At 38.2% G+C, this 27,065-nt stretch overlaps 1 protein-coding gene across 3 annotated transcripts in view; it reads left to right on the top strand.

The window, feature by feature from the left end:
• ZZZ3 (zinc finger ZZ-type containing 3) overlaps positions 1 to 27,065 on the top strand; it is a gene marked incomplete at both ends in the record, with an annotated part of 62,316 nt that overhangs the window by 5,268 nt on the left and 29,983 nt on the right. The window contains one exon of one of the 3 annotated variants that reach the window (XM_079696410.1): positions 22,664 to 22,732. The exons of the other annotated variants lie outside the window; for them this stretch is intronic. Within the exon in view, the coding sequence (XP_079552536.1) occupies positions 22,664 to 22,732 (69 nt within the window). The remainder of the gene's footprint in view (positions 1 to 22,663; positions 22,733 to 27,065) is intronic. 3 annotated transcript variants of the gene reach the window in all.

Here is a 27,065-nt window from a genome sequence, read left to right as displayed (position 1 = left end):
GTAATTTCATCTAGTTTCTCATTTGACACCCACAACTACTTGGAATAGACAGCATAGGTGGCAGTATACAGTCCCTGTTTCCTAACTCATAATCAAGGTTTTTAGGTTATTTACTTACAGTATGATGAATTCTGGGTAGAAATGGGGTTAGAACTTCTGTCTTTTAATTGATAGTCTGAACTAGGTTCCCTGATCCGATAAAGATTTATTCCATGGACTTTTGGGATTTCTAGGTTGAGGACTCTAATGGAGCAGATCTTGGATACCCAGTTTTCAAAATTTGTTAGCCCAAGTTTAAGCTCTGTTAATTGTAATCATAATTATTTGTTTTTATCTGTCAGAGAATCAGCCTTATAGGTAAGTAACCTGTTTCTTGAATGAAATACTTTCATGTTCCTTTTTTTTTTTTTTTTTTTTTTTTTTTTTGCTTTACGCGGGCCTCTCACTGCTGTGGCCTCTCCCGTTGCGGAGCACAGGCTCAGCGGCCATGGCTCATGGGCCCAGCCGCTCCGCGGCATGTGGGATCCTCCCGGATCGGAGCACGAACCCGCGTCACCTGCATCGGCAGGCGGACTCTCAACCACTGTGCCACCAGGGAAGCCCTGTTTTTTTTTTTTTTTTTTTTTAATAAATTGTATTTATTTATTTTTTTATTTTTGGCTGCGTTGGGTCTTCATTGCTGTTCACGGGTTTTCTCTAGTTGCGGCGAGTGGGGGCTTCTCTTCATTGCGGTCCACAGGCTTCTCATTGTGGTGGCTTCTCTTGTTGCAGAGCGTGGGCTCTAGGCGCGTGGGGCTTCAGTAGTCGTGGCTTGTGGGCTCTAGAGCGCAGGCTCAGTAGTTGTGGCGCACAGGCTTAACCACTTCTTAACCACTGTGCCACCAGGGAAGCCCGTGTTCATTGTTTTGAAGAACATTTTGTTAGTGTGTCTGTGAAGGATAACTCCCATGTACAGTAAACTGGGGAAATAAAATTACAGCTACAACTTGACTTTACATAGAGGATTTGGATAATATGCAAAAAATACTTTATGGAGGGTAGTTTAGAATGCAATTAGGTATATTAAAGTCAAAAGTTACTAGGGAAAACTCATGGGAAAACACTGTGGAATACAAGAGCCAGATTGGCCCCAGTAGTTTGACACAAAGATTAATGGGAGGAGGGAGATAAGTGTCCTAAGTATAAAATTTTGGGTTGAAGTGGAGTAAGCCATTGACTAGTCAAAATATTCAGTGAATTCTTTGTTTTTTCCTTTGAATACCAACATCTTTTATTTCAACTAATGTCAGTGGTTTCCAAAAGTAACTATCTGCCTGTGATTGAACTATATTTATACTCGAGTGTAATTTAATCTGTTCTTTTTGATTTAGGGTCATCTTTCCTGGCAGAGGTTATGTGGTGATACTTTTTCTGGCATCACTGCCAGAAGGTCTGTTTTCACCTGTGTTAAATGATTTGGGCTTCTCCACTTTTTATGCTCTTAGACTGTGGCTTCTTTTCGATGTTCTTTTCTAAGTTCTCTGGCTTCTTATGATTTTCTTCTTAAATTTTGTTGACTTTCATTAGTCACTTGTGCTGTGATGGTACTTACCTTCTAATAACTCAGCCTTCCCTTCTAATTGCTTTCAGTTTTCTTTCAACTTGGAAACCAAGAATAACCAAGCTTGTAAGAATTGTCTTATGATTTTTGAGAGATGCACTGAGAAATTTCTTTTTGAATTAGTAAATGAGCATTAGTTCATGAAGTGTTGTTTTTTTTTTTTAATTGTGGGTTTTCTTGTTTGCTTCCTTTCTGATTTGGAGGCTGTGTCTTATGTAAGTTACCAGGTATCTAAATTTTGAATAAACAATAGTTGTTTCTTTATACATGGCAATAAATACTCATTAGAAATAAAACCCATCTAAAATACTTATCATTTATTTGAGACTGATTGAAGCTTAGCCTTTAGTTGCAGGAGCTTTATTTCTGTAAATTTTTATAGTAGGCTAAAAATGTTGTATTTTTACGTATTAGTAGCCTATACTATATATACTGTTTCTGTGATGATGCATGTCATCAGGTATTATAATGTAGAGTAATTAGTGGGAAGATCTGTCTGTGACCGTTCTACTCCTCCTCCCCACCCTCCTCCCTTCCTCCCTCTTTCTTTAGTGGAATCTCTCTACCACGTTTCCTTTGCATTATTATGGAAAGCTGCTTCTACTTGTCTCTTTAATTTCTGATTTTAACAGAGGGAAATTTGTAAAGTGATGAGAGGAGACTGAGTAATTTGTTCAGGGTTCTCTCAGTAGACAATTCTCTGTAGTGTGTTATGATTTTATTTTCACATATCTAGTAATATTTGTGTGGTGGACATTGTAAATATGTTGTTGACTGTCTGGATTTTGTTCTTTCTTTAAAAAGTGTTGAAATTTGATCTGACAGGCAGTTAATTTACTTGATAATAAGCTTGGTCTTAATAAGGCTTATACTTTTAGCTCTGTTAGGAGGAACTCCAGAGTAGCTTGTGCTCTAGATCTAGTTTAGCCTCACTTCTATGCCATGGCCTTTCTGGTGTCTCTTTTAAAAAGGTCTTTACTCCGGCTAGTTGAAACCCTAATGACTCTAGCTAGCCTCGTGAGAATACTGGTAGTTACTCTTTGCTTGGTCCTGTGGAATCTCATGTTTTATATGTGCAGCTTTATGTTGAAGCCAAAGACTCTAGGTTTCTGTGTTCCATCCTTTTCTGTTTCGCTTCTTCTTTGGTGCTCTGTTCCACAAATTCCAGCTGCTTCAGCTTGCCCAAACCCTGTTTTCTGTCTCTCTGCTCATCCAGACCCCTTCTTATTTCATGATACTGATGGTACTTCTATGTAGAAAGTGAGTGTGATCCTAGGGCTTGGCTCATTTGTTTGCCCTCTCTCACAGGTCATAGTTCTGCTCTGCCTGTTGTCCATTGTCTAACAGTAATTGTTTCTATATTTTCTCCAGTTTTCTAGTTATGTATAGCAGGAGGGTATTCAGTGTTAGCTACTCTGTCATAACTGGAAGCGAAAATCTCTGATTTTTTTTTTTTTCGTGGTACGTGGGCCTCTCACTGTTGTGGCCTCTCCCGTTGCGGAGCACAGGCTCCGGACACGCAGGCTCAGCGGCCATGGCTCACGGGCCCAGCCGCTCCGCGGCATGTGGGATCTTCCCAGACCGGGGCACAAACCCGTGTCCCCTGCATCAGCAGGCGGACTCTCAACCACAGCACCACCAGGGAAGCCCTGATTTAATTTTAATATACATTAGGTGTGTTTTCTTTTCATGACACTCATGCCCAGCCTACGGTTTGGCCATTTGGAAATGATTTTTTGTTGATGTTCCTGTGACACTGAGGGCTAGTTTTTTTGTTTTTGTTTTTTTAAAAAATATTTATTTATTTATTTGGCTGCACCGGGTCTTAGTTGTGGCATGCAAACTCTTAGTTGCGGCATGCATGTAGGATCTAGTTCCGACCAGGGATCGAACCCGGGCCCCCTGCATCGGGAGTGTGGAGTCTTTGCCACTGGGGACCACCAGGGAAGTCCCTAGTTTTTAGTTATACCTTAAAAATCAGTTTAAGTGACTTCTTTTGCTAAGAAGCTTAAGTCAGAGGAATTGGTATAATAACAATTTGAATTGAAGAATGAAGGTAAAAGAAACTTGACATTGTTTTAGTTGTGTTGATTAGGTATTGTTACGGTTGAAGCAGAAGTAAAAAATTGGGTTACGGGTTGATATATACTTCAGGAGGAGGGTAAAAGAGAAAGTGACATACAAGAAGATATGAAACATTGTTTACTAGGTTTAGAATGATAGCCATAAATGATTAAGGAGTAATGTAATGTATCTGGATTTTAGTTAGCTCTTTTTCTTAGACCCTTCAGATCTTTTTGCTGGACCAAACTTTCTGTATTATACTTTCAGAAAGCCATGGTGAATGCTCCCTTTTTACAAATATCAGTTTAATCCAGTTTCTTGTATATATTTTTTTCTTAAATAAAATTAAATGTAGAGTATTATGCAGAAATCTATTTTGCCTGGGACTGGAATTTTTATCATTTGTATTAGGTTGAAAAATTTTGGCTGAACTCTTTCTTTCTTTGCTACTTTTCACTTATCTCACATTATCTTTCCCCATAATTTTTAAATGTATTTTTATCATGTTTTAAATAATAGGTCTCAGAATATAAGAGCATAAGATTATTTTGCTCTGCTTAAACTTTAGTTAGAGAGCAAGGGTCATGCTAAAAGTTTATTGGCAATGAGGGTAGGAAGTGCGAGTGAAAAAGATTACAATCAAAGCCTAAAGTATCTTCTTAATAAACACTTCAAAACATATATATGGGTGTGAAGAGTCAGGTTAAAGGCAACAAATATAATATTTTCTGTCAAAATTAGAGTTTTTTTTAAGGCACCAATCATGAGTAGATAATGTTTGTGTTTTTCTTTTTATTTACTTATTTTTTATTTTTGGCTGCATCACACAGCATGCAGGGTATTAGCTCCCCAACCAGGGCTGGAACCTGGGCCCCCTACAGTGGAAGCACGGAGTCTTAACCACTGAACTGCCTGGGAATTCCCAGTGTTTATGTTTTTAAAATGCTAACTCGTTTAATTGTAGAATCTCAATATTTAAAAATTTTTTATTTGTAAATTATTTTCAGAGGTTGGACTAGATTTGAGGAGTGTTCCAGTCCCCTACCATTACTGTTTTAAACTAGTACTATGGAGCTGGGTAAATGTCTTTAACTTCTATGGTTGTCAGTTTTCTCATCTATAAAGTTGACATGATTTGATTTCTGTAATTCTAATTATTGTTTCATATATGTCTGTCTATCTGTCTATCCATATATATGATTTTGAATTCTCTTTGTCTGCTCTTCCCTTTACTTTTGGCCCTGCTCAGGCTTCAGTTGTTTACTTTCTTCATATTTTGCATGCTCTCTGGGCATTCTCACTGCTGTGAAATTGCCATCTTATATACTGATGGATTTCCAAATTTATATGTCCAATCAGATTATTCTTGAACGTTGGACCGTTTATAAGATATCTCCATTTACATGTCTCACAGTAACTCAGTGGAACATGGCTCACGGGCCTAGCCGCTTCACGGCATATGGGATCTTCCCAGACCGGGGCACGAACCCGTGTCCCCCGCATTGGCAGGCGGACTCTCAACCACTGCGCCACTAGGGAAGCCCAACAACACCATCTTTTTACTTAGTTGGTAGGGTCTTTCATTTGCCCAGTCTAGAAAAACGTACTCCTATTTTTCTTCAGTTACTTCTTCACCATACCCTCCTCTCCCACCAATGTTGATTCAACTTTATTTCTTTATTATTAATGTCACTTTCTTAAATTAATCTTAAATTAATGCCACTATCTTCTCTTTTCTAGATTATTGGAAATGGTTCCTCAGTTGCTTTCTGTGATGTGAGTGTATTGTTTCCCCCATGGATTCCTGTATTGTAGCTGGCATAAATGTCTTTAAAATAAAACCTATTCTTTTTTTTTTTTTTTTTAAAGATGTTGGGGGTAGGAGTTTATTAATTTATTTATTTATTTTTGCTGTGTTGGGTCTTCCTTTCTGTGCGAGGGCTTTCTCTAGTTGTGGCAAGCGGGGGCCACTCTTCATCGTGGTGTGCGGGCCTCTCACTATCGCGGCCTCTCTTGTTGCGGAGCACAGGCTCCAGACGCTCAGGCTCAGTAGTTGTGGCTCACGGGCCTAGTTGCTCTGCGGCATGTGGGATCCTCCCAGACCAGGGCTCGAACCCGTGTCCCCTGCATTAGCAGGCAGATTCTCAACCACTGCGCCATCAGGGAAGCCCCAAAACCTATTCTTTAAAATGAATTATTGCATGATTTTAAAATATTCTCCTTAACTTTCTGCCTCTCTATATTTGAAACAGATTAAGCCTTTAGTTCCTTGATGATTGTATGCTTTCACTGTAGAATTTCTCATATGCCTAACTGCCTGCTCTAGTCCACTCTTAACCCCCTTTCCCTGGTTACCTTCCTTTCCCTGTCTGCAAAGGGAGAAGGCTGTCACAGTTTAGATATCATATTCTCTGTGAGATCTTTCATATCTTCCCATGACTGATTAATTACTCCTTGTGTTCTTTGTCATAGCAAATTATAATTTCCTGTAAACATGTACCATACAGTGAACCTCAAGCTCTTTGAGGTGTCCATGCCTTACTAGTTGGTTGATGTATCATCATTGATATGTCAAGCCTTATCCTGCTTTGAAAAATGTCAGAAAAATTTGGCATGCTTTTCATACTAGAAATTTTTTTATACCATTAGTTTGACTTTTAAGATTCTGAATTTATGGAGTTAGTATTAGTGATGATTTCCCTTTTTTTTACTTAAAAAAATCTAGACTTTAAATTTTCAAAAGAAAAAAATGAATAACCTGCATAATAATTCACATAGTTCACTAAACTCAGGAACTGGGAAGAGATAATGGCAGGGAGTGGGGAGATAAAAGGGTGTGTCTCATGATCAGGGATGGTTGTCTGAACACAATACCTGGTTAAAATAATGTTTTTACATGGTCACATAAAAAAGTAAGCTCAGGGGCTTGCCTGGTGGCGCAGTGGTTGAGAGTCCGCCTGCCGATGCAGGGGACACGGGTTCATGCCCTGGTCTGGGAAGATCCCACATGCCGCAGAGCGGCTGGGCCCGTGAGCCATGGCCGTTGAGCCTGTGCGTCCGGAGCCTGTGCTCCGCAACAGGAGAGGCCACAACAGTGAGAGGCCCGTGTACCGCAAAAAAAAAAAAAAAAAAAAAAGTAAGCTCAGTTTTTAATACCAGACCCAAAGAGAGGAAGTCATTGTATTATAAAACAAATTTACAAGTTTGGTATGAACAGAATGTTTTATATGGCTTCAGATATATTTTTACAATCTAGAGTTTTGCCAGCAGCCTTTAGAAAGCATATGGAATGATAAGAATTTGGTTGAGGTTGTCTTTATTGAATTGAAGGACTTGAAAGAAAATGTGTGTCCCTGTCTATGTATGTGTGTCTGTCCTGTTATTTAAAGATTTTCATCAGAGGTTATTATCCACCTTTCTCTGTACAAACTCATAATTTTGAGTAGATGCTAGAAATAATTAAATATGACAAGACATATCCTGTGCCTTTGAAGTTATCGTGAAATGATCAGATACCCTAACAGATTTGTAGTTTGCTTATATTTGAGGTGTGTTGCCTGTTAGAGTAGTAGCTTATAACTAGAAATTACTAGCTTGTCGCAATTATTTGAAACTTTATTTGCGATTCCAGGATAGAAGGTGAACTTTTTAGATGTTACAGAGGATTGTTTCTTAGAGTGGGTAATCTAAACTCTTGAGTAGGGAAAATATGTGAATCTTGGTCTGACTGGTCAGGATTTTTTCTAGATGACTGTGCAACTTTTATAATATTGACCACAATACAGTTGCACTCAGCTTCCTATTTAAGAAGGAAAACTCAAGAATTCTGTTGAATAGATTGAGAAAAACAGGTACTAGGAACAAGTTGAAAGATCATCTTTTAAGATTTATTACTACAAGAAACCTGGAGTCTTTAGGGAGGGAAAAACACATTATTTGGAAGGCTATAAAAGTGTGGATTAAAAAGAATGATACTCACATTCTTTTAAAAATTTCCTGTGAAAGCCTTTGTATGGTTCTTCAAAAGGTATTCAATTTGAATACAAAATATTAAAATCCATTAATTAGTAAGGAACCTCTTCAGGTTATTTAAAACTAGTGAGAGAAATAAAGTCAAGGTGGTCAGAGCTTGTTTGAGTAAGAACTTGCTGGTTTCAGGAATCAGAAACCCATTCAAAGTATGTCAAATTAAAAAAAAGTTTATTTTGAATAAATAGTAGACAGTCTTATGAATATCCAGTGTCAGGAAATAAAGACTAACCAAGCCTCATGAAATTATAACCTGTCAGTATCCAAGATTATACTCTCTTACCTCTGTTTCTCTTTGTGCAGCACGGACTGTGGTTTTTCTCTTTACCAATGTTTCTTTGCACACTTTTTGCCTTCTTTCCCCCATAATTTCAGTTTGCAAATGGCAGTGACTTCCCACTGTGCTTGCCCTGATCCCCACACTGCGTCATCTTTATTCTGCAGAGCTGCTTCTCACATTCTCTAAAGAGAACCTGGTTATTGACTTTTCAGTAGATGGACTCTCCTTGGTCAGGTTTCTATCCCTGGCAAAATTATCAATGGTCAGGGGTGGAATTACTGTGGGAGGGAGGTGGGGTGGAGCTGGAGGCAGTCTGTTGTGGCATATCCTTTCTGCAAGGATATCTTCTAGGAAAGAGATTGGTGGGCAATGTAGGTGGTCAAAACATGCCCATTATAGACCAGTTGGTGTTTTGGGTCAAATTGTATTCTTGATCAGTTAGATATCTGTAAAATGGGTTGTGGGAATCCTCATACATTGCTAGTGGGAATGTAAAATAAAATGGTACACCCACTGTAGCAATCTGTTTGGCAGTTCCTTGATATATTAAACATAAAATTACCATATGATACAGCAATTCCACTTTTAGATACATACTGAAAAGAATTTTTAAAAACAGGTATTCAGATAAAGAACCCTTGTACACAGATGTTTGTGGCAGCACTGCTCACAATAGTAAGAGGGTGGATACAACTCAAATGTCCGTAAACTGATGAATTGATTAAAAGATGAAGTTTTATCAATACAAAGGAATGAAGTACTTTTACATGTTACAACATCGATGAATTTTGAAAATATTATGCTAAGTGAAAGAAGCCAGACACAACAGGTCACATATTGTGTGATTTCATTTATGTGAAATATCTAGAAGAAGCATATTCATAGAGATAAAACAGGTTAATGGTTGCTAGGGGCTGATGGTTGCACAACACTGTGAATGTACTAAATGCCACTTAATTGTATGCTTTAAAATGGTTAAAATGGTGAATTTTTTATTATGTGAATTTTAACACAGTAAAAAGAATGACAAAGTATGGGTGAGGTATGTGCATACCAGAGGATGCTCAAGAAAATCCATTGGGAGATAGGAAGAAAATGCTATTTATATGTATTTTTCCTTATTCTTAAGAATTTTGGGGGTTCTTTGTATATGTTTATAATGTATATAATAAGTACAGTAAAACATAATTTATAAGTAAGTATACATATATTGGAAGCATGTGCCACAATTTTTATTTTATTTTTACCAGTAGAGCTGCTTGGTACAAAAATATGAAAATCATTGTTTTTAACAAGGAAAAGTCAGTTATTATTAATTTTTTGCTTAAGTGGGGAATTTTAAAAAAATATTAGTAGATTCTCTCTTGAAGTCAGGGTTATAGAATCCTAATAATACATTTAGAGAAACTGTTGGCCTCAACTGGCGTTCACTTTACAGTGAAAACAACTTTGGGTTACTTTAGCCAAATCATGGTGATCTATTATAATTAGACTGACATTTTAAGTATTACCATCATTCTTAAGAAGAACACCAAAGGAATCTTAGGAAGCAGAGACTTGTGGATTTTCTTCATACTGGGAAATTGAAGCCAGTAATACTAATGATAATAAATATGAATACTGGTTATTTAGAGAAAAACCAGTGATTTGGGGGAGAGGAATCATGGTTTCTGCAAGGGCAAGGATGGGAAACATGCCTAGCCAATTAATGAGAATTCTTTAAGAGAAAATTGTTAATAAGATAAAGAGAACTCAGGAATGTATAATGTATGTAGACTTAGGAGCCTTCTTGAAGGTTCTGTGTTATAGTTACTTCCTTTTAAATATGTGATTAAAAATATTAGTTAATTTGAAGGGGTCTTTGACATACAGGAATCACATAGTGGTTATATTGATATTAGGTAGCATGTGACTATAGGTAGTACTACTGATTTGCTAAGTTTTATTTAAAAAGCAAAAATAAGTAGAACATCTTTCACTTTACAGATATCAGTGCCTCACTTCACTGGACTCAACCATCATGCTCAAAATGTTTTTGGAACTCAGTTTCTAACAGCTTACAGAATATCCTCAGTGGCAGTTATTTTTGAAGGATATTCAATTTTTACTTGGTTTCTTAATCAGGTTTGGTACAGAAATACAACATGGAGAAATAAATATACTTTGTGTCAGAAATGAAGTTGTAAGTAATGAAACTGATGTTCTTTCATTCCTCACTAACCTGAACCTAATGTGACTAATGAACTTGGCTCTGAAGAATTTCAGAAAAACTTTATAGCCATTTTGCATATGCATCATCTATCACTATCTTCTTTCCTAGATTGTGAGTTTCTTTGAAGGTGGGACCAGGTTTGTTGTACATGATGTAGTTTCTTCACATTGATTTAATCATTACCGTCTTTGTTAAAGATTTAGCATATTTTATGGATCTCTCCCCACCGCCTCTGTCTCATTTTTCTAGTCATCATAGTAAAAAATTCTGGGACATAATACTGTGGAAAGACCATCCTACTCCTTGATTATATTCTATAGTTCTGCATCTGTTTAATTTTGAACAACCTTTCTGACTACCCTAAGTTCATGTACTGTGATGGTGGTGTTGCCATTTTTTTATTAAGTAGAAAGAAGGCTTCCTTGAATTATTTGGTCTGCTGATCATCACTTGTGAAAGCAAAGAGAGAAAGAGAAGAAGGAGCAACTGGGGCTACACCATTGTGGAGATTGATGGTTGTAGTTGCCTCTACTGCTGGTGCCATGCTGTGCAGTCATTCCTGCCACCCCATTCATTAAGGCTTCTTTGAAGAATGAATGTTCTTTTTACATTTGCTTCCTTCTCTAATATTAGAAGTGGATTATAACTTCTGGTCCGTTGCCTATGGTTAGACTCTGAAGCTATGTTTTGATATGAAAGTAGATAAACATAAATATTGTGAGGGATTTGGAACTTGAAGCTACCTAGGCACACCCTGGGCTCTTCTGTTTTTTTGTTTTTTTCCTCGTTTTATTTCTCTTTGCTTTCAAGACTGTACTCACATCTGATTTTTATATCCAGTCATCCATGTTATTTTTAATTCTTTGCTACTTTAGGATGAAGAAACAGTAGTTAATAAATCGTTTAATAAATGACTGGACTAGATCTAGGGTTCAGCGTGGTGAAAGTCAGCTCCTAGTTGTAGAAGTGGCAGCTATTACGCTAATCATCCATGTAATTAAACCTGGCTTTTATTTTTCTCTTTAGAGGAACAGCAAAATTGCTTGTTTACTATTATGACCTACTGGATAAAGAGATTTATTCTACCACTTTACAGTTGCTGTGATGATAATGGTTTCAGAGGCTGTTTTATCCCTCTAAATTTATAGGTGTAAAAACCTAGACCAGAAAAGATGAGTCATGTTCAAGATTGCAAGATTAGTGGCAGAGTTGCCACTTGTTCCATGTTTCCTGACTCTCGGACCAGGCAGTTTCTACTCTTAATTTCTTATAAAAGTTTAAAATTGTTACTATTATTATTGTTTTGGTTTGTATAACTGTCCTGAGGGTGTGCTAGTCAAATTTTACCACTGCAGTGAAGAAACTATAAACTTCTCCAAAATTTTTTATTTTTTTATTTTATTTTTTTGGTACACGGGCCTCTCACCGCTGAGGCCCCTCCCGCTGCGGAGCACAGGCTCTGGACGCGCAGGCTCAGCGGCCATGGCTCACGGGCCCAGCCGCTCCGCGGCATGTGGCATCTTCCTGGACCAGGGCACGAACCCGTGTCCTCTGCATCAGCAGGCAGACTCCCAACCACTGCGCCACCAGGGAAGCCCCCCTACTAATTTTAATTTTTTTTTTTTTTTTTTTTTTTGCGGTACGCGGGCCTCTCACTGTTGTGGCCTCTCCCGTTGTGGAGCACAGGCTCCAGACATGCAGGCTCAGCGGCCATGGCTCACGGGCCCAGCCGCTCCACGGCATGTGGGATCTTCCCGGACTGGGGCACGAACCCGTGTCCCCTGCATCGGCAGGCGGACTCTCAACCACTGCGCCACCAGGGAAAGCCCCTCATTAAAATTTTTAAATTTGGATTTCCCTGGTGGCGCAGTGGTTAAAAATCTGCCTGCCAATGCAGGGGACACGGGTTTGAGCCCTGGTCCAGGAAGATCCCACATGCCATGGAACAACTAAGCCCATACACCACAACTACTGAGCCTGTGCTCTAGAGCCTGCAAGCCACAACTACTGAAGCCCGAGTGCCACAACTACTGAAGCCCACGCATCTAGAGCCCGTGCTTCGCAACAAAGAGAAGCCACTGCAATGAGAAGGTCGCGCACCGCAACAAAGAGTAGCCCCCGCTCGCCGCAACTAGAGAAAGCCCGCGCACAGCAAGAAGACCCAATGCAGCCAGAAAATAAAAAATAAATTAATTTAATTTAATTTAATTTAAAAAGTTAAATTTATTTTTAGGGGAAAAACTTTTAAACTTAGAACATGTATTTTCCTTTTTTCTTTTTATGACCCTTAAAAGTGAGTGCTAATCTTTAATTTGGCATTTATAATAAGATGTCTTCTGACATTTATTAAGCATAACTATTATAATCTACAATAATATTAAAAAATTCTTATATTGTTTATAAGCCATTAGATGACAGGCAGCATAGAATTTTAAAGGGCCAGTCCAAATAGCATTATGTGGTTTTATGGTAATATGTTGCACTCTGATCATATTTTATTTATTTGGTCTTATACTTTGAAGAGCAAGTAATAAGTAAATATCTGTAAATTATCAGATATAGTTTCCCTCAGTCTTCATTTGTGTTAATATTCATTTACTGAAAAAAGAGATATGTCCTTGAGAAAATCTTCCATCATTTCTTTGATTCTAAGAAACGATTGAAATCTTTCAGTTTTCTGGAACACTTCAGCTAATATGCAGTAACATTTGAAGACCACAACAAAAATGCGAACTCAAATTACATGGATTTCTTATGATTAATTTAAAAATAGGTATTATTCTTACAATTATGATTTTCTAATGTCTTACTAGCCTAGCTGAAACTTGAATTGGCAGGCTCTTGAATAAATAGATGGTTCTAGTTTTAAGAAATTATTTTTTTTTCTAGACATAGTAATTTTTGTCTGCCATGTTCAAAGTCCTAGGTTTAACTAATTAGTTTAGAACTATCTTAAAGATGGGGTGAAAAAAATTACAGTAGCTTGTTAAGCATGCTCATAAATCATGTAAAAATAAATGATTGTGTGTGACCAGCATCTATTTTGACTTATTAGATGTTCTTAATTAAGTGTAGGTGAAATCCAAGTCCGTCACTGGCATTGTGATTTAGAGCTCACAAGTCTTTCAGTGCTAGGGTACTTACCTTTGGTTAAAGCTGGTGCTTCAGTACTATAGATCCTTTTTTTTTTTATTATATTTGATTAACAATGCTGTGTTAGTTTCAGGTGTACAGCAAAGTGATTCAGTTATACATATACATGTATCTGTTCTTTTTCAAATTCTTTTCCCAGTTAGGTTATTACAGAGTAGCGAGCATAGCTCCCTGTGCTATACAGTAGGTCCTTGTTGGTTATCTATTTTATTTTATTTATTCATTTTTATAAATTTATTTATTTTTGCCTGTGTTCGGTCTTCATTCCTGCGTGTGGGCTTCCTCTAGTTGTGGCGAGTGGGGCTACTCTTTGTTGTGGTGCACAGGCTTCTCGCTGTGTTGGCTTCTCGTTGTGGAGCACGGGCTCTAGGCACGTGGACTTCAGTAGTTGTGGCATGCGGGCTCAGTTGTTGTGGCTAGCGGGCTCTAGAGTGCAGGCTCAGTAGTTGTGGCACACAGGCTTAGTTGCTCCGCAGCATTTGGGATCTTCCCTGACCAGGGATCGAACCTGTGTCCACTGCATTGGCAGGTAGATTCTTAATCACTGCACCACCAGGGAAGCCCAGTTATTTGTTTTAAATACAGCAGTGTGTACATGTCATGTCCAAACTCCCAGTCTGTCTCTCCCCACCACCCTTCCCCCTGATAACCATAAGTTTGTTCTCTAAGTTTGTGAGTCTCTTTGTGTTTTGTATATAAGTTCATTTGTATCAATTTTTTTTCTTTTTAGCTTCCATATATAAGCGATATCATATATTTGTCTTTTTCTGTCTGACTTACTTCATTTATTATGATAATCTCCAGGTCCATCCGTGTTGCTGCAAATGGCATTATTTCATTCTTTTTAATGGTTGAGTAATATTCCATTGTATACATGTACCACTTCTTCTTTATCCATTCATGTGTTGGTAGACATTTAGGTTGCTTCCATGTCTTGGCTATTGTGAACAGCAGTGCAGTGAACATTGAGGTGCATATATTCTTTTGAACCATATTTTTTTCCAGATATATGCCCAGATGTGGGATTGCTTAATCATATGGTAGCTCTATTTTTAGTTTTTGAAGCGGCCTCCATATTGTTCTCCATAGTGGCTATACCAATTTACATTCTTACCAACAGTGTAGGGGGATTCCCTTTTCTCCACACCCTCTCCAGCATATGGTTTATAGATTTTTTTTTTTTTTTTTTGGCTGCATTGGGTCTTCATTGTTGCATGTGGGCTTTCTCTAGTTGCAGCAAGCGGGGCCTACTTTTTCTTGTGGTGCGCGGGCTTCGCATTGCAGTATCTTCTCTTGTTGCGGAGCACGGGCTCTAGGTGTGCGGGCTTCAGTAGTTGTGGCTTGCGGGCTCTAGAGCACAGGCTCAGTATTTGTGGCGCACAGGCTTAGTTGCTCCACGGCATGTAGGATCTTCCTGGACAGGGATCGAACCCGTGTCCCCTGCATTGGCAGGTGGATTCTTAACCACTGCGCCACCGGGGAAGCCCTTGTTTGTATATTTTTTTTGATCATGGCCATTCTGACTGGTGTGAGGTGATAGCTCATTGTAATTTTTTTTTAATTTTAAGATTTATTTATTTGTTTGGTTGCACCAGGTCTTAGTTACAGCAGGTGGGCTCCTTAGTTGTGGCTTGTTGGCTCCTTAGTTGCAGCATGTGGGCTCCTTGGTTGCGGCAGGTGGGCTCCTCCTTAGTTGCAGCTCCAGGGCTCCTTAGTTGTGGCTCGCCAGCTCCTTAGTTGTGGCATGCAAAGTCTTAGTTGTGGCATACATGAGGGATCTAGTTCCCTGACCAGGGGTCGAACCTGGGCCCCCTGCATTGGAAGCACAGGGTCTTATCCATTGCTCCACCAGGGAAGTCCCCTCATTGTAGTTTTGACTTGCATTTCTCTAATAATTAGTTATGTCGAGCATCTTTTCACGTGCCTCTTAGCCATCTGTGTGGGGTTTTTTTTGGAGAAATGTCTGTTTAGGTCTCCTGCCCATTTTTTGATTGGGTTGTTTGTCTTTTTGATGTTGATCCACGTGAGTTGTTTGTAAATTTTGGAGACTAATCTCTTGTTGGTCGCATTGTTTGCATATATTTTCTCCCATTCTGTGGGTTGTCTTTCGTCTTGTTTATGGTTTTCTTTGCTGTGCGAAAGCTCTTAGGTTTAATTAGGTCCCATTTGTTTATTTTTGTTTTTATTTCCATTACTCTAGGAGACAGATCGAAAAAGATCTTGCTGTGATTCGTGTCAAAGGATGTTCTGCTTTTGTTTTCCTCTAAGGGTTTTATAGTATCTGGTCTTACATTTAGGTCTTTAATCCTTTTGAGTTTATTTTTGTATGCTGTGAAAAAATGTTCTAATTTTATTTTTTAACATGTAGCTGTCCAGTTTTCCCAGCACCACTTATTGAAGAGACTATCTTTCCTCCATTGTATAGTCTTGCCTCTTTGTCGTAGATTGACCATAGGTGCGTGGGTTTATTTCTGGGCTTTCTATCCTGTGCCATTGATCTATATTACTGTTTTGGTGCCAGTACCATACTGTTTTGATGACTGTAGTTTTGTAGTATAGACTGAAGTCAGGGAGCCTGATTCCTCCAGCTCCGTTTTTCTTTCTCAAGATTGCCTTGGCTATTCGGGGTCTTTTGTGTCTCCATACAAATTTTAAGATTTTTTTTTCTAGTTCTGTGAAAAATGCCATTGGTAATTTGATAGGGATTGCATTGAATCTGTAGATTGCCTCGGGTAGTGTAGTCATTTTAACAATGTCGATTCTTCCAATCCAAGAACATGGTATATCGTTCCGTCTGTTTGTGTCATCTTCAGCTTCTTTCATCAGCGTCTTATAGTTTTCAGAGTACTGTACAAGTCTTTTGTCTCCTTAGGTTTATTCCTAGGTATTTTATTCTTTTTGATGTGACAGTAAATGGGATTGTTTCTTTAATTTCTCTTTCGGTCTTTTGTTGTTAGTGTACAGAAATGCAACAGATTTCTGTGTATTAATTTTGTATCCTGCAGCTTGACCGAATTCATTGATGAGCTCTAGTAGTTTTCTGGTAGCATCTGTAGGGTTTTCTTTGTATATACTGTCATGTCATCTGCAAACAGTGACAGTTTTACTTCTTTCCAATTTGGATTTTTCTTATTTCTTTTTCTTCTCTGGTTGCCGTGGCTGGGACTTCCAAAACTGTGTTGAATAAAAGTGGTCAGAGTGGGCACCCTTGTCTTGTTCCTGATCTTAGAGGAAATGCTTTCAGCTTTTCACCATTGAGTATGATGTTAGCTCTAGGTTTGTCATATATGGCCTTTATTATGTTGAGGTATGTTCCCTCTATGCCCACCCTCTGGAGAGTCTTTATAAATGGGTATTGAATTTTGTCAGAAGCTTTTTCTGCATCTGTTGAGATGATTATGTGGTTTTTATTCTTCAATTTGTTGATGTGGTGTATCACACTGATTCACAGATATAAATCTTTTAAAATTAATTTTATTAATCAACAGACATGCAGTCTGGGCTGCTGTTGCTTTGCCCTGACATAATTCAGTTCAGCAAACATCTGTTGAGTGCTGCTGTAAGCTTGGAATAGTCTTAGAGAAACCATATATGTAAAGATGAGTAAGAGTTGGTCTCTTTCCTGGAGGAGTTTAGGGAGACACATTTTATCTATTTATTTATGTATTTAATGTATTCCTTTAAATTTTTTTTATTGGAGTATAGTTGATTTACAGTGTTGTATTAGTTTCAAGTGTATAGCAAAGTGAATCTGTTATGCATATATCTAAAAGATTCTTTTCCCATGTAGGTCATTATAACATATTGAGTAGAGTTCCCTGTGCTATACAGTAGGTCCTTATTAGTTATCTATTTTGTATATAGTAGTGTAGGGAGACACATTTTAAGCCACTACCCATTTCCATCCCAATTGTATTTTAGTGACAGTCTTGCTTTCAGTTCTTCCAGGTATTTTGTTCCCTTTCACCATTCTTATGTCTGCAATGTCTCAATTAATTATTTAATATCTCAGGAATGTTCATGAAGCTCTTACTTTTCCATAACATTTGAGATGTGATTGCAGTGTATATGTATATGGTTTACCTTTTGTTTTCCTCCCCTAGTAATTGTCCCAGAATAGATGGACAGCTGATAATTGGCAAATAAATACATAGAAGAATATACAGTTTCTTACTTAACAACTCTGTACGTTTTCTGTATTTGCCCTTATCTGTCCTTGCTTCCTTTTGTTATCTGCCTTGGATTCCCTGACCTTTAACTGCATAGTTTTCTTGCCAACATTTTTTCCTCCCCTCTCCCATTGCCTTTCCTTTGTTCCTACTGAAGGAAAATCACATACTTCTGCATACTGGTACCACTGTAAATTTATGGTTTCCAATTACAGTTGGGGGCCTCTCAGGTGGTATGTACCTTCCATTTTTTCCTAATCAGCTTTTTTTTCATGACTTTTTAAAATCTTTTTTACTCTCACTAAGCCACCAGCACCTCACTCTACAGATGCCCTGGCTTCCTACTTCATGGGGGAACAAAAGGCACTGGAGCAGAACTACTACCTCGGTCAACATCTTGCTCCATATTTATGTGCATCTGTACCCATCCTTCATGAGTGAGAGTATAATATACTGATTATGCTCTTGGGAGTCAGAGAGGCTTAGCTGAGTTCAAATCCACTACTTGAAGCCTTGGGCAAATTACTTAACCTCCTTGAAGTTTTGTTTCCTCATCTGCAAAAAGAGAGTAGTAATACATATAGGGCTGCCAGTGGTTGTAAAGGGCTTAACATAATATCTTAGAAATACTAAGTTTTCAATACAAAATGATGATGGTGATGAGGAGGAGGAAAAACAGACTGTAAAGTGAAGGGATTTCTTTTCCCTACCTGAGGCTAAGCCTTCTACCAGTGAGTCAGGTCCCATCCCCTCTTACTTTCTTTTAGAGACCTTGCTCTGTTTGTTATTACTCTCAACTGAGTTTTCAGAATCAACCTTTCTAATGGTCCCTTTCCCATCTGCATTTAAACATGCTTAAGTCTTTCCTGATTTAAAGATTATCTTTTCATTTCCCAAATACCTTGCAACTACTTACTTTCTCCCCTTCACAGCTAAATTTCTTGACTAAATTGATTCTATTTCTCATTTCTCCTTTGTTAACTTTTCACTCAATCCTAAAGTATTGAAGTCTAGCTTCAACCTCCCAGCGCACCTCTGAAGTGACTTACTAATGATTTCCTTGTATGAAATCTAGTGGACATAGCCTTTTACCTTAGATTTTTTTTTTAAATTAGAAGTTGGCTTCACTGGCCCTCCTTCTTGAAATTTTTTTTGTTTTTGGAATATTTCTTTTGTCCAAGTAGTCACCAAGTGCTATAGAACCTCCCATATAAATCTCTCAAATTACCTACTTACCTCATTCTTTCTCCATGCCCACTACCTTAATACAGTCTGTCTTTCCTCTGGGTTATTACAACAAGAGCTCATTAATTGGTCTCCTTCTGGAGTCTTGCTCCACTCTAATCCATTCTCCTTGTTCTGGTGTGAATGGTTTTTGTAAAAAGCAACATTTTTTTCCTTCAGCTTAAAACTCCTCCAGAGCTTCCCATGGCCCTTAAAATCAAGTTCACTCTTGACTTTACAGAGCTGTGTGTAATTGATCCCATTCTGCCTCTCGAGCCTCAACTCTGTCTTCACTCCCAGTCGTCCCAAAGCTCTTTTCTGGTCTTAGGTTCTGTGCTTTGCCTAGAAGCATTTCTGCATAATGTTCCTTCTGTTTGGTTGGAAAAATTCTTGAACTCTTCTTCCCTTCTACACCTCTTCCCCAGCTAATTCCCTTGCTTCTTTCTGGTCTCAGCTGAACTTCTTTTGGGAAGCTTTTCCTGACCCTCAGAGACCTCCGTTCAAAGCCCTCCTATATTGTGTGCATTCCTCTTAAAAACACTCATACCCCATATTGTAATTGGCTGTTTACTTATTTGTGTTGCCCCCTTGACTGATACCTCTGATAGGAAAAGGCCCTTTGTATCACGAGTGTTTAATGAAGTACTTTAGCGTAGGAGGTGAATGAGTTAATGAAAACAGAATGAAATCATGCTGCTTCTTCAGGTATTTGGAACTAAGAAAAACTATGTTATAAACCGTACTTTGGCATCAGAGTATAGAAATATATATGAAGCTTGTTTAAGCCTTCTATTTAAGTTAGACCCAAATAAAACAAAAAGTGATGAGACGAGGAAAATATAGCTTAACTATCATGCTTTTTGTTGTTGTTGTTAAAGTATTGTAGACAGAGATTGTAGACTCCAATCTAGATCTATCCTAGGCCAGTTTCCAGGTACTAAGATAGACTCGGAAAAGAGAAATCTGATTACTTTTATTGTAGAGACCATTGAAAGAATGACTGTATCTTCAGGATATTTGATGAAACCTTAATGGAAATACCTTTTGAAACATATTAGAAATTACACTTCTTTCAGGGGACTACCTACACATTGAGAACATACATAATGAAGGCTTTTGGGGAAGGGGCAGGTATTTTTTTTTTTTTTTTTTTTTTTTTTTTTTTTTTTTGTGGTACGCGGGCCTCTCACTGTTGTGGCCTCTCCCATTGCGGAGCACAGGCTCCGGACGCGCAGGCTCAGCGGCCATGGCTCACGGGCCCAGCCGCTCCGCGGCATGTGGGATCCTCCCAGACCGGGGCACGAACCCGCTTCCCCTGCATCGGCAGGCGGACTCTCAACCACTGCGCCACCAGGGAAGCCCGGGGCAGGTATTTTTGTACAACTGTTTGAGACTGTCAAACCTCTTTTTTTTATTAATGAATGACATGTTTGAGTTAAGACATTGTTTACTCTATTTATGATACATTTAAATTAAAAAACCCCTGATATTCTTCTTTCTCCTCTGTTGTGTTGTTATTGAATTAATATTTGTATTAGTAGATGAGTAGGAAAAGGAAGAGTTGTTAAATAGGCTAATTTTATTACTATTCTGTTATATCTAAAATGGGGCAGGAAATTAAGGCCTCATGTTAGGTTTTAGATAATTTCTGAGTTTTTGGTTTAGGCTAATTTTCCTAGTGTATGAAATCTAAACTCAATATTACACATAAATTATGTTGTGTAAATGATATTATGGAAAGAATTTTGTAGCAGGAGTCTACCTGTATTTCCAAGTTTTGGTTATGTCATCTGCAATGTAATAATACCTATTTCAAAGGTTTTTTGTTCAAGGATAAATATGATCACATATGTTAACATAACTAATATATACTCAATAAATATTCATGAAATGAGAGTTACAAGGAAGGTAACAATAGCTGTGCAAAGAGTAAAGTTTTTTGATCAAGGATAAATATCACATATATTAACATAACTAACATATACTCTAAATATTCATGAAATGCGAGTTACAAAGAAGGTAACAATAGCTGCGCAAAGAGTAAAGTTAATAGTAGTATAATGAGATTATAAGGTAGCAATATCAATACAGAAGTAAAAAAATTTTTATTCCATCTTGTGATTTTAAAATTTTATGTAAATTGCGTTCTTAGCAGATGCATATACACTTAAATACATTTTTTACCACTCATAAATATACTTTATGATCCACTGTGTTGTAAATACTAAAGTTGGTCTAATACTGTTTTTTAAAAAATATTTATTTGTTTATTTGGCTATGCTGGGTCTTAGTTGCAGCATGCGGGATATTTGTTGTGGTGTGCACGCTCTTTAGTTGTGGCATGTGGAATCTTATTTTTTTAGTTGCGGCATGTGGAATCTTATTTTTTTAGTTGCGGCATGTGGGATCTAGTTCCCTGACCAGGGATTGAACCTGTGCCCCATGCATTGGGAGTGCAGAGTCTTAACCACTGGACCACCAGGGAAGTCCCTAATACTGTTTTATGAAACACCTACCATTATTAAACTGAAAGAACTATTATTTTTAAACTTTTCCTCCCTGCAGCCTCCCCATCAGAATGTATTTTTTATTTTTTAAAATCATTTATTTTGGGCTGTGTTGGGTCTTCATTCCTGTGCACGGGCTTTCTCTAGTTGCGGCAGGCGGGGACTATTCTTTGTTGTGGTGCACGGGCTTCTCATTGCGGTGGCTTCTCTTGTTGTGGAGCACAGGCTTTCGGCATATGGGCTTCAGTAGTTGCAGCACGTGGGCTCAGTAGTTGTGGCATGCGGGCTCCAGAGCGCAGGCTCAGTAGTTGTGGCGCACGGACTTAGTTGCTCTGTGGCATGTGGGATCTTCCCGGACCACGGCTCGAACTCGTGTCCCCTGCATTGGCAGACAGATTCTTAACCACTGTGCCACAAGGGAAGTCCCAGAATGTGTTTTTTAAGAGTATGTAGTAGCTAGGTCAGGCATAATGGTGTTTATTTTAATGTCACTACTATGCTGAAGCACTAAAATTAAAAGACTAGAGTTGTGCTTACTCAGTAGCCTAAGTTGAATAACTGTAGTAGGTCTAGAGATTAGATTTATTGGACAAAGATTTTACATTTGAAATACTCTAGCAGTGATCAGTCTTAAGCAGAATAAATTAATACTATAAAGGTGTTTTCAACAAATATATGGAACAGAGATAGCAGCTGAGAATTATTTATAAATTGGCAAGTTCTAGAAGCATTAAAATGATTCCTCTATGTGGTAAAGTTTAACCCAAAATAAATGATAATTTGCTAACAAAAAATTTTAATTTTAAAATAATTAGATGGGATGTCTTAAATTCTGATATTTCAACTGGTGGAATCTTAAATACATACTTCAACCAAATACTTTCCCTTTTGCTATTCCAAGATAGTAAAGGAATAATGGCTATAGGGAAGGTTGAGAAATTTATTTTATTAAAAAGATTTATAGATTTATAGAAGAATCGAGAGCATATTACAGAGAGTTCCCATCACTCCCTACCCAATTTCCCCCATTAGTAATATTTTACATTAGTATGTTACATTTATTACAATTAATGAATCAATGTTTTTTTTGTTTTTTGTTTTGTTTTGTTTTTTGTGGTATGCAGGCCTCTCACTGTTGTGGCCTCTCCCGTTGTGGAGCACAGGCTCCAGACGCGCAGGCTCAGTGGCCATGGCTCACGGGCCTAGCCGCTCCGTGGCATGTGGGATCTTCCTGGAACGGGACACGAACCCGTGTCCCCTGCATCGGCTGCGCCACCAGGGAAGCCCAATGAATCAATGTTAATGTTACTATTAACCAAAGTCCGTACCGTATTCAGAGTTCCTTAATTTTTAACTAATGTCCTTTTTCTGCTCTAGAATCCCACTTAGGATACCATATTACATTTAGTTTTTATGTCTCCTTAGTCTTCTGTTGGTTGTGACAGTTTCTCAAACTTTCCTTGTTGATGACCTGGGTAGTTTTGAGGGATACCAGTGGAATATTATAGATTCCTTTCTATTGGAATTTGTTTGATGTTCTCCTCTTGATTAAACTGGGGTTGTGGGTTTTTGGGAGGAAGACCACAGAGGTAAAGTGCCATTTTTGTCATTTCATACCAAGGGAAATACTAGTTTTTAAAAAAATTTATTTTATTGAAGTATAGTTGATTTACAGTGTTGTGTTAATTTCTACTTTATGGCAAAGTGATTCAGTTATACATATACATATTCTTGTTCATATTCTTTTCCATTATGGTTTATCACAGGATATTGAATATAGTTCCTTATATAGTAGGAGTTTGTTGTTTATTCTCTATATAATAGTTTATTCTCTGTATAATAGTTTGCATCTGCTATTCCCAAATTCCCAATCCCTCCTCCACCCCCGTTCCCCCTTGTCAACCACAAGTCTGTTCTCTATGTCTGTGAGTCTGTTTCTGTTTCATACATAAGTTCATTTATGTGATATTTTAGATTCCACATATAAGTGATATCGTATGGTATTTGTCTTTCTCTTTCTGACTTCACTTAGTATGATAATCTCTATGTCCATGTTGCTGCAAATGGTATTATTTCATTCTTTTTTATGGCTGAGTAGTATTCCACTGTATATATGTACCACATCTTCTTTATCCATTCATCTGTCGATGAACATTTGGGTTGTTTCCATTTCTTGGCTATTGTGAACAGCACTGCAAGGAACATTGAGGTGCATGTATCCTTTCTCATCTGTCGATGGACATTTAGGTGGTTTCCATGTCTTGGCCATTGTGAACAGCACTGTAAGGAGCATTGGGGTGCATGTATCCTTTTGAACCATGTTTTTCTCCAGATATATGCACAGGCGTGGGATTGCAGGATCATATGGCAACTCTATTTTAAGTTTTTTGAGGACCCTCCATCCTGTTTTCCATAGTGGCTGTACCAATTTCCATTCCAACCAACAGTGTGAGAGGGTTCCTTTTTCTCCACACCCTCTCCAGCATTTATTTGTAAACTTTTTAATGATGGTCATTTTGACAGATGTGAGGTGGTACCTCATTGTATTTTTGATTTGCATTTCTCTAATAATTTGTGATGTTTAGCATCTTTTCATGTGCCTGTTGGCCATCTGTATGTCTTCTATTTAGGTCTTCTGCTCATTTTTCAATTGGGTTGTTTTTTGTTATTGAGTTGTATGAATTGTTTGTATATTTTGGAAATTAAGCCCTTGTCATTTGCATCATTTGCAAATATTTTCTTGGATTGTCCTTTCATTTTGTTTATGGTTTCCTTTGCTGTACAAAAACTTGTAAGTTTGATTAGGTCCCATTTGTTTAATTTTGTTTTTATTTCTGTTGCCCTGGGATACTGACCTAAGAAAACATTGGTACGATTTATGTCAGAGAATGTTTTGCCTATGTTCTCTTCTAGGAGTTTTATGGTGTCATGTCTTATATTTAAGTCTTTAAGCCATTTTGAGTTTATTTTGTGTATGGTGTGAGGGTGTGTTCTAACTTCATTGATTTTTTTTTTTTTTTTTTGTGGTATGCGGGCCTCTCACTGTTATGGCCTCTCCCGCTGCGGAGCACAGGCTCCGGATGCGCAGGCTCAGCGGCCATGGCTCACGGGCCTAGCCGCTCTGCGGCATGTGGGATCTTCCCAGACTGGGGCACGAACCCGTGTCCCCTGTATCGGCAGGCGGACTCTCAACCACTGCACCACCAGGGAAGCCCCTAACTTCATTGATTTACATGCAGCTCTCCAGCTTTCCCAACACCACTTGCTGAAGAGACTTCCTCCGTTGTATATTGTTGCCTCCTTTGTCAAAGATAGTTTATTTCTGGGCTCTCTATTCTGTTCCATTGATCCATGTGTCTATTTTTTTTTTAAGATTTGTTATTTATTTTATTATTTTTGGCTGCGTTGGGTCTTAGTCGCGGCATGTGGGATGTTTGTTGAGGCATGCAGGATCTTTTCGTTGTGGCGTGCAGCCTCTTTGTTGTGGTGTGTGGACTTCTGTCTAGTTGTGGCATACAGGTTTTCTGTAGTTGTGGCGTGCAGGGTCCAGGGAGTGTGGGCTCTGTAGTTGTGGCATCTGGGTTCCAGAGTGCATGGGCTCTGTAGTTTGCGGCACATAGGCTCTCTGGTTGAGGCCCGTGAGCTCAGTAGTTGTGGCGTGCGTGCTCAATTGCCCCGTGGCATGTGGGTTCTTAGTTCCCCGACCAGGGATCGAACCCCCATTCCCTGCATTGTAAGGTGGATTCTTTACCACGGGACCACCAGGGAAGTGCTCCACGTGTCTGTTTTCGTGCCAATACCACACAGTTTTGATTACTGAAGCTTTGTATATTGTCTGAAGTCTAGGATGGTTATGCCTCCTGCTTTGGTCTCTTTCCTCAGGATTGCTTTGGCAATTCTGGGTGTTTTATGGTTCCATAGAAATTTTAGGATTATTTGTTCTAGGTCTGTGAAAAATGTCATGGGTAATTTGTTAGGGATCACATTAAATCTGTAGATTGCTTTCGGTAGGATGGCCACTTTAAGAATATTAATTCTTCCAATCCAAGAGCATGGGATCTTTCCATTTCTTTGAATCATCTTCAGTTTCCTTTGTTAATGTTTATTAACGTTTAAAAATTCTCAGCATTTAAGTCTTTCACCTCCTTGGTCAGGTTTATTCCTAAGTACTTTTTTTTCTTTTGATCCTATTTTAAAAGGGATTGTTTGTTTACATTCCCTTTCTAATATTTCATTGTTAGCGTAAAGAAATACAGCCGATTTCTGTATGTTAGTCTTATATCCTGCTACCTTGCTGAATTCGTTTACCAGTTCTAGTAGTTTTTGTGTGGAGTCTAGGGTTTTCCATATGTAGTATCATGTCATCTGCATATAATGGCAATTTTAGCTCTTCCCAAGGGATATACTATTAATATGATTTATTACAGTTGTTGACCTTGAGCACCTGGTAATATTTGTCAGGTTTCTCCACTGTAAGGTTACTCTCCACTTTCCGTACTCTATTCTTTGGAAAGAAGTCACTATGCACAGCCTACACTTAAGGAGTGGGGGTTATGTTCTCTCTCCTTGAGGGCAGAGTGTCTCCATAAATTATTTGGAAATCTTCTACATGGGAGATTTTTTTTCTCTCTTTTTTTCCTCCCTCCCTCCCTCCCTCCTTTCCCCCTCCCTCCCTCCCTTCCATCCTTCTTCCCTTGCTTCCTCCTTCTCACTCATTCTTCCTTCAGTCATTTATTTATATAAAGTATAGACTCATAAATATTTACTTTCATACTTTGGGTATAATTTAGTACCACTCTATTTTATTGCTCAAATTGTTTCAGCTTTGGCCATTGGGAAACTTTCTGTTGGCTCCTGTGTCCTATTAAGGTGGTGTATTTTTGTTGTATGTATTTGTTTGTTTTTCAAGCACTTTCTTACTTTCTGGCACTTTAAAATACTCCAGATTCAACTTGTGTATTTCCTGCCCCAGTCCTAGAATCAGCCTTCTCTGTAAGGAACCCCATTTCCCTTCATTGCAGAACAGTGTTAGAAGTCAGTATTTGGGTTCTGTGTGCTGGCTGCTGAAGGTTGTTGTTGCTTTTATTTATCTGTCTCAGCTGACAAGAAAATATATGTGTGTTTACTAACCTGTGTATATACACATATCTATAAATATTTCTATATGTAATCATCTGTATATATACAAAGCTAAACATGAGTTCATACTTTGACTCTATCTCGAATTCATTATATTACCATATGGATCCTTTTAGCTCCTCTCCTTATTTATCTGTAAATTCTCCAGCACTAGCAAACCTGGCCATCCATCACCCATTTATTTGTTTAATTCCATTATATGTGTATAGCAGTATTAGAATTGTTAACTCTTACTTCTATGGGAAATAACTATGTCAAGTAGAATATAGTGCTTATGTGAAGTTCCTTTTACCTTTTATCCTTGAGATGCTACTCATTTCCAGAGTTACCTAGGTCAGGACCTTTTCCTTCTACCCGCTTTAGTGAGGTTGTTTCATGCATTTATTGTACACTTAGATCCTTGTGTCACAGTTTATATTCCTTCCTAGGGTCCCCTGACCTACTAAATGATTTTTTAAAAATTTGCATACATTAAGGTACATTCTTTATGCTTTAAAGTTTTATATGCTTTTGACAAACGTATAATGTCATGGATCCAACATTACAGTACCATACAGAATAATTTCACTGGTATTAAAAAAAAATAATAACCTTTGTTTCCTGTACTTAACCCTCCTCCTTTCCCCTGAGTTTCTGGGAACTACTGATCTCTTTACTATGTCTGTAGTTCTATCTTTCACAAAATGTA

Source organism: Hyperoodon ampullatus (genome assembly GCF_949752795.1).
Source record: "Hyperoodon ampullatus genome assembly, chromosome: 2".
Classification (NCBI taxonomy): Eukaryota; Metazoa; Chordata; class Mammalia; order Artiodactyla; family Ziphiidae; genus Hyperoodon; species Hyperoodon ampullatus.
This window is presented reverse-complemented; position numbering and strand designations above follow the sequence as displayed.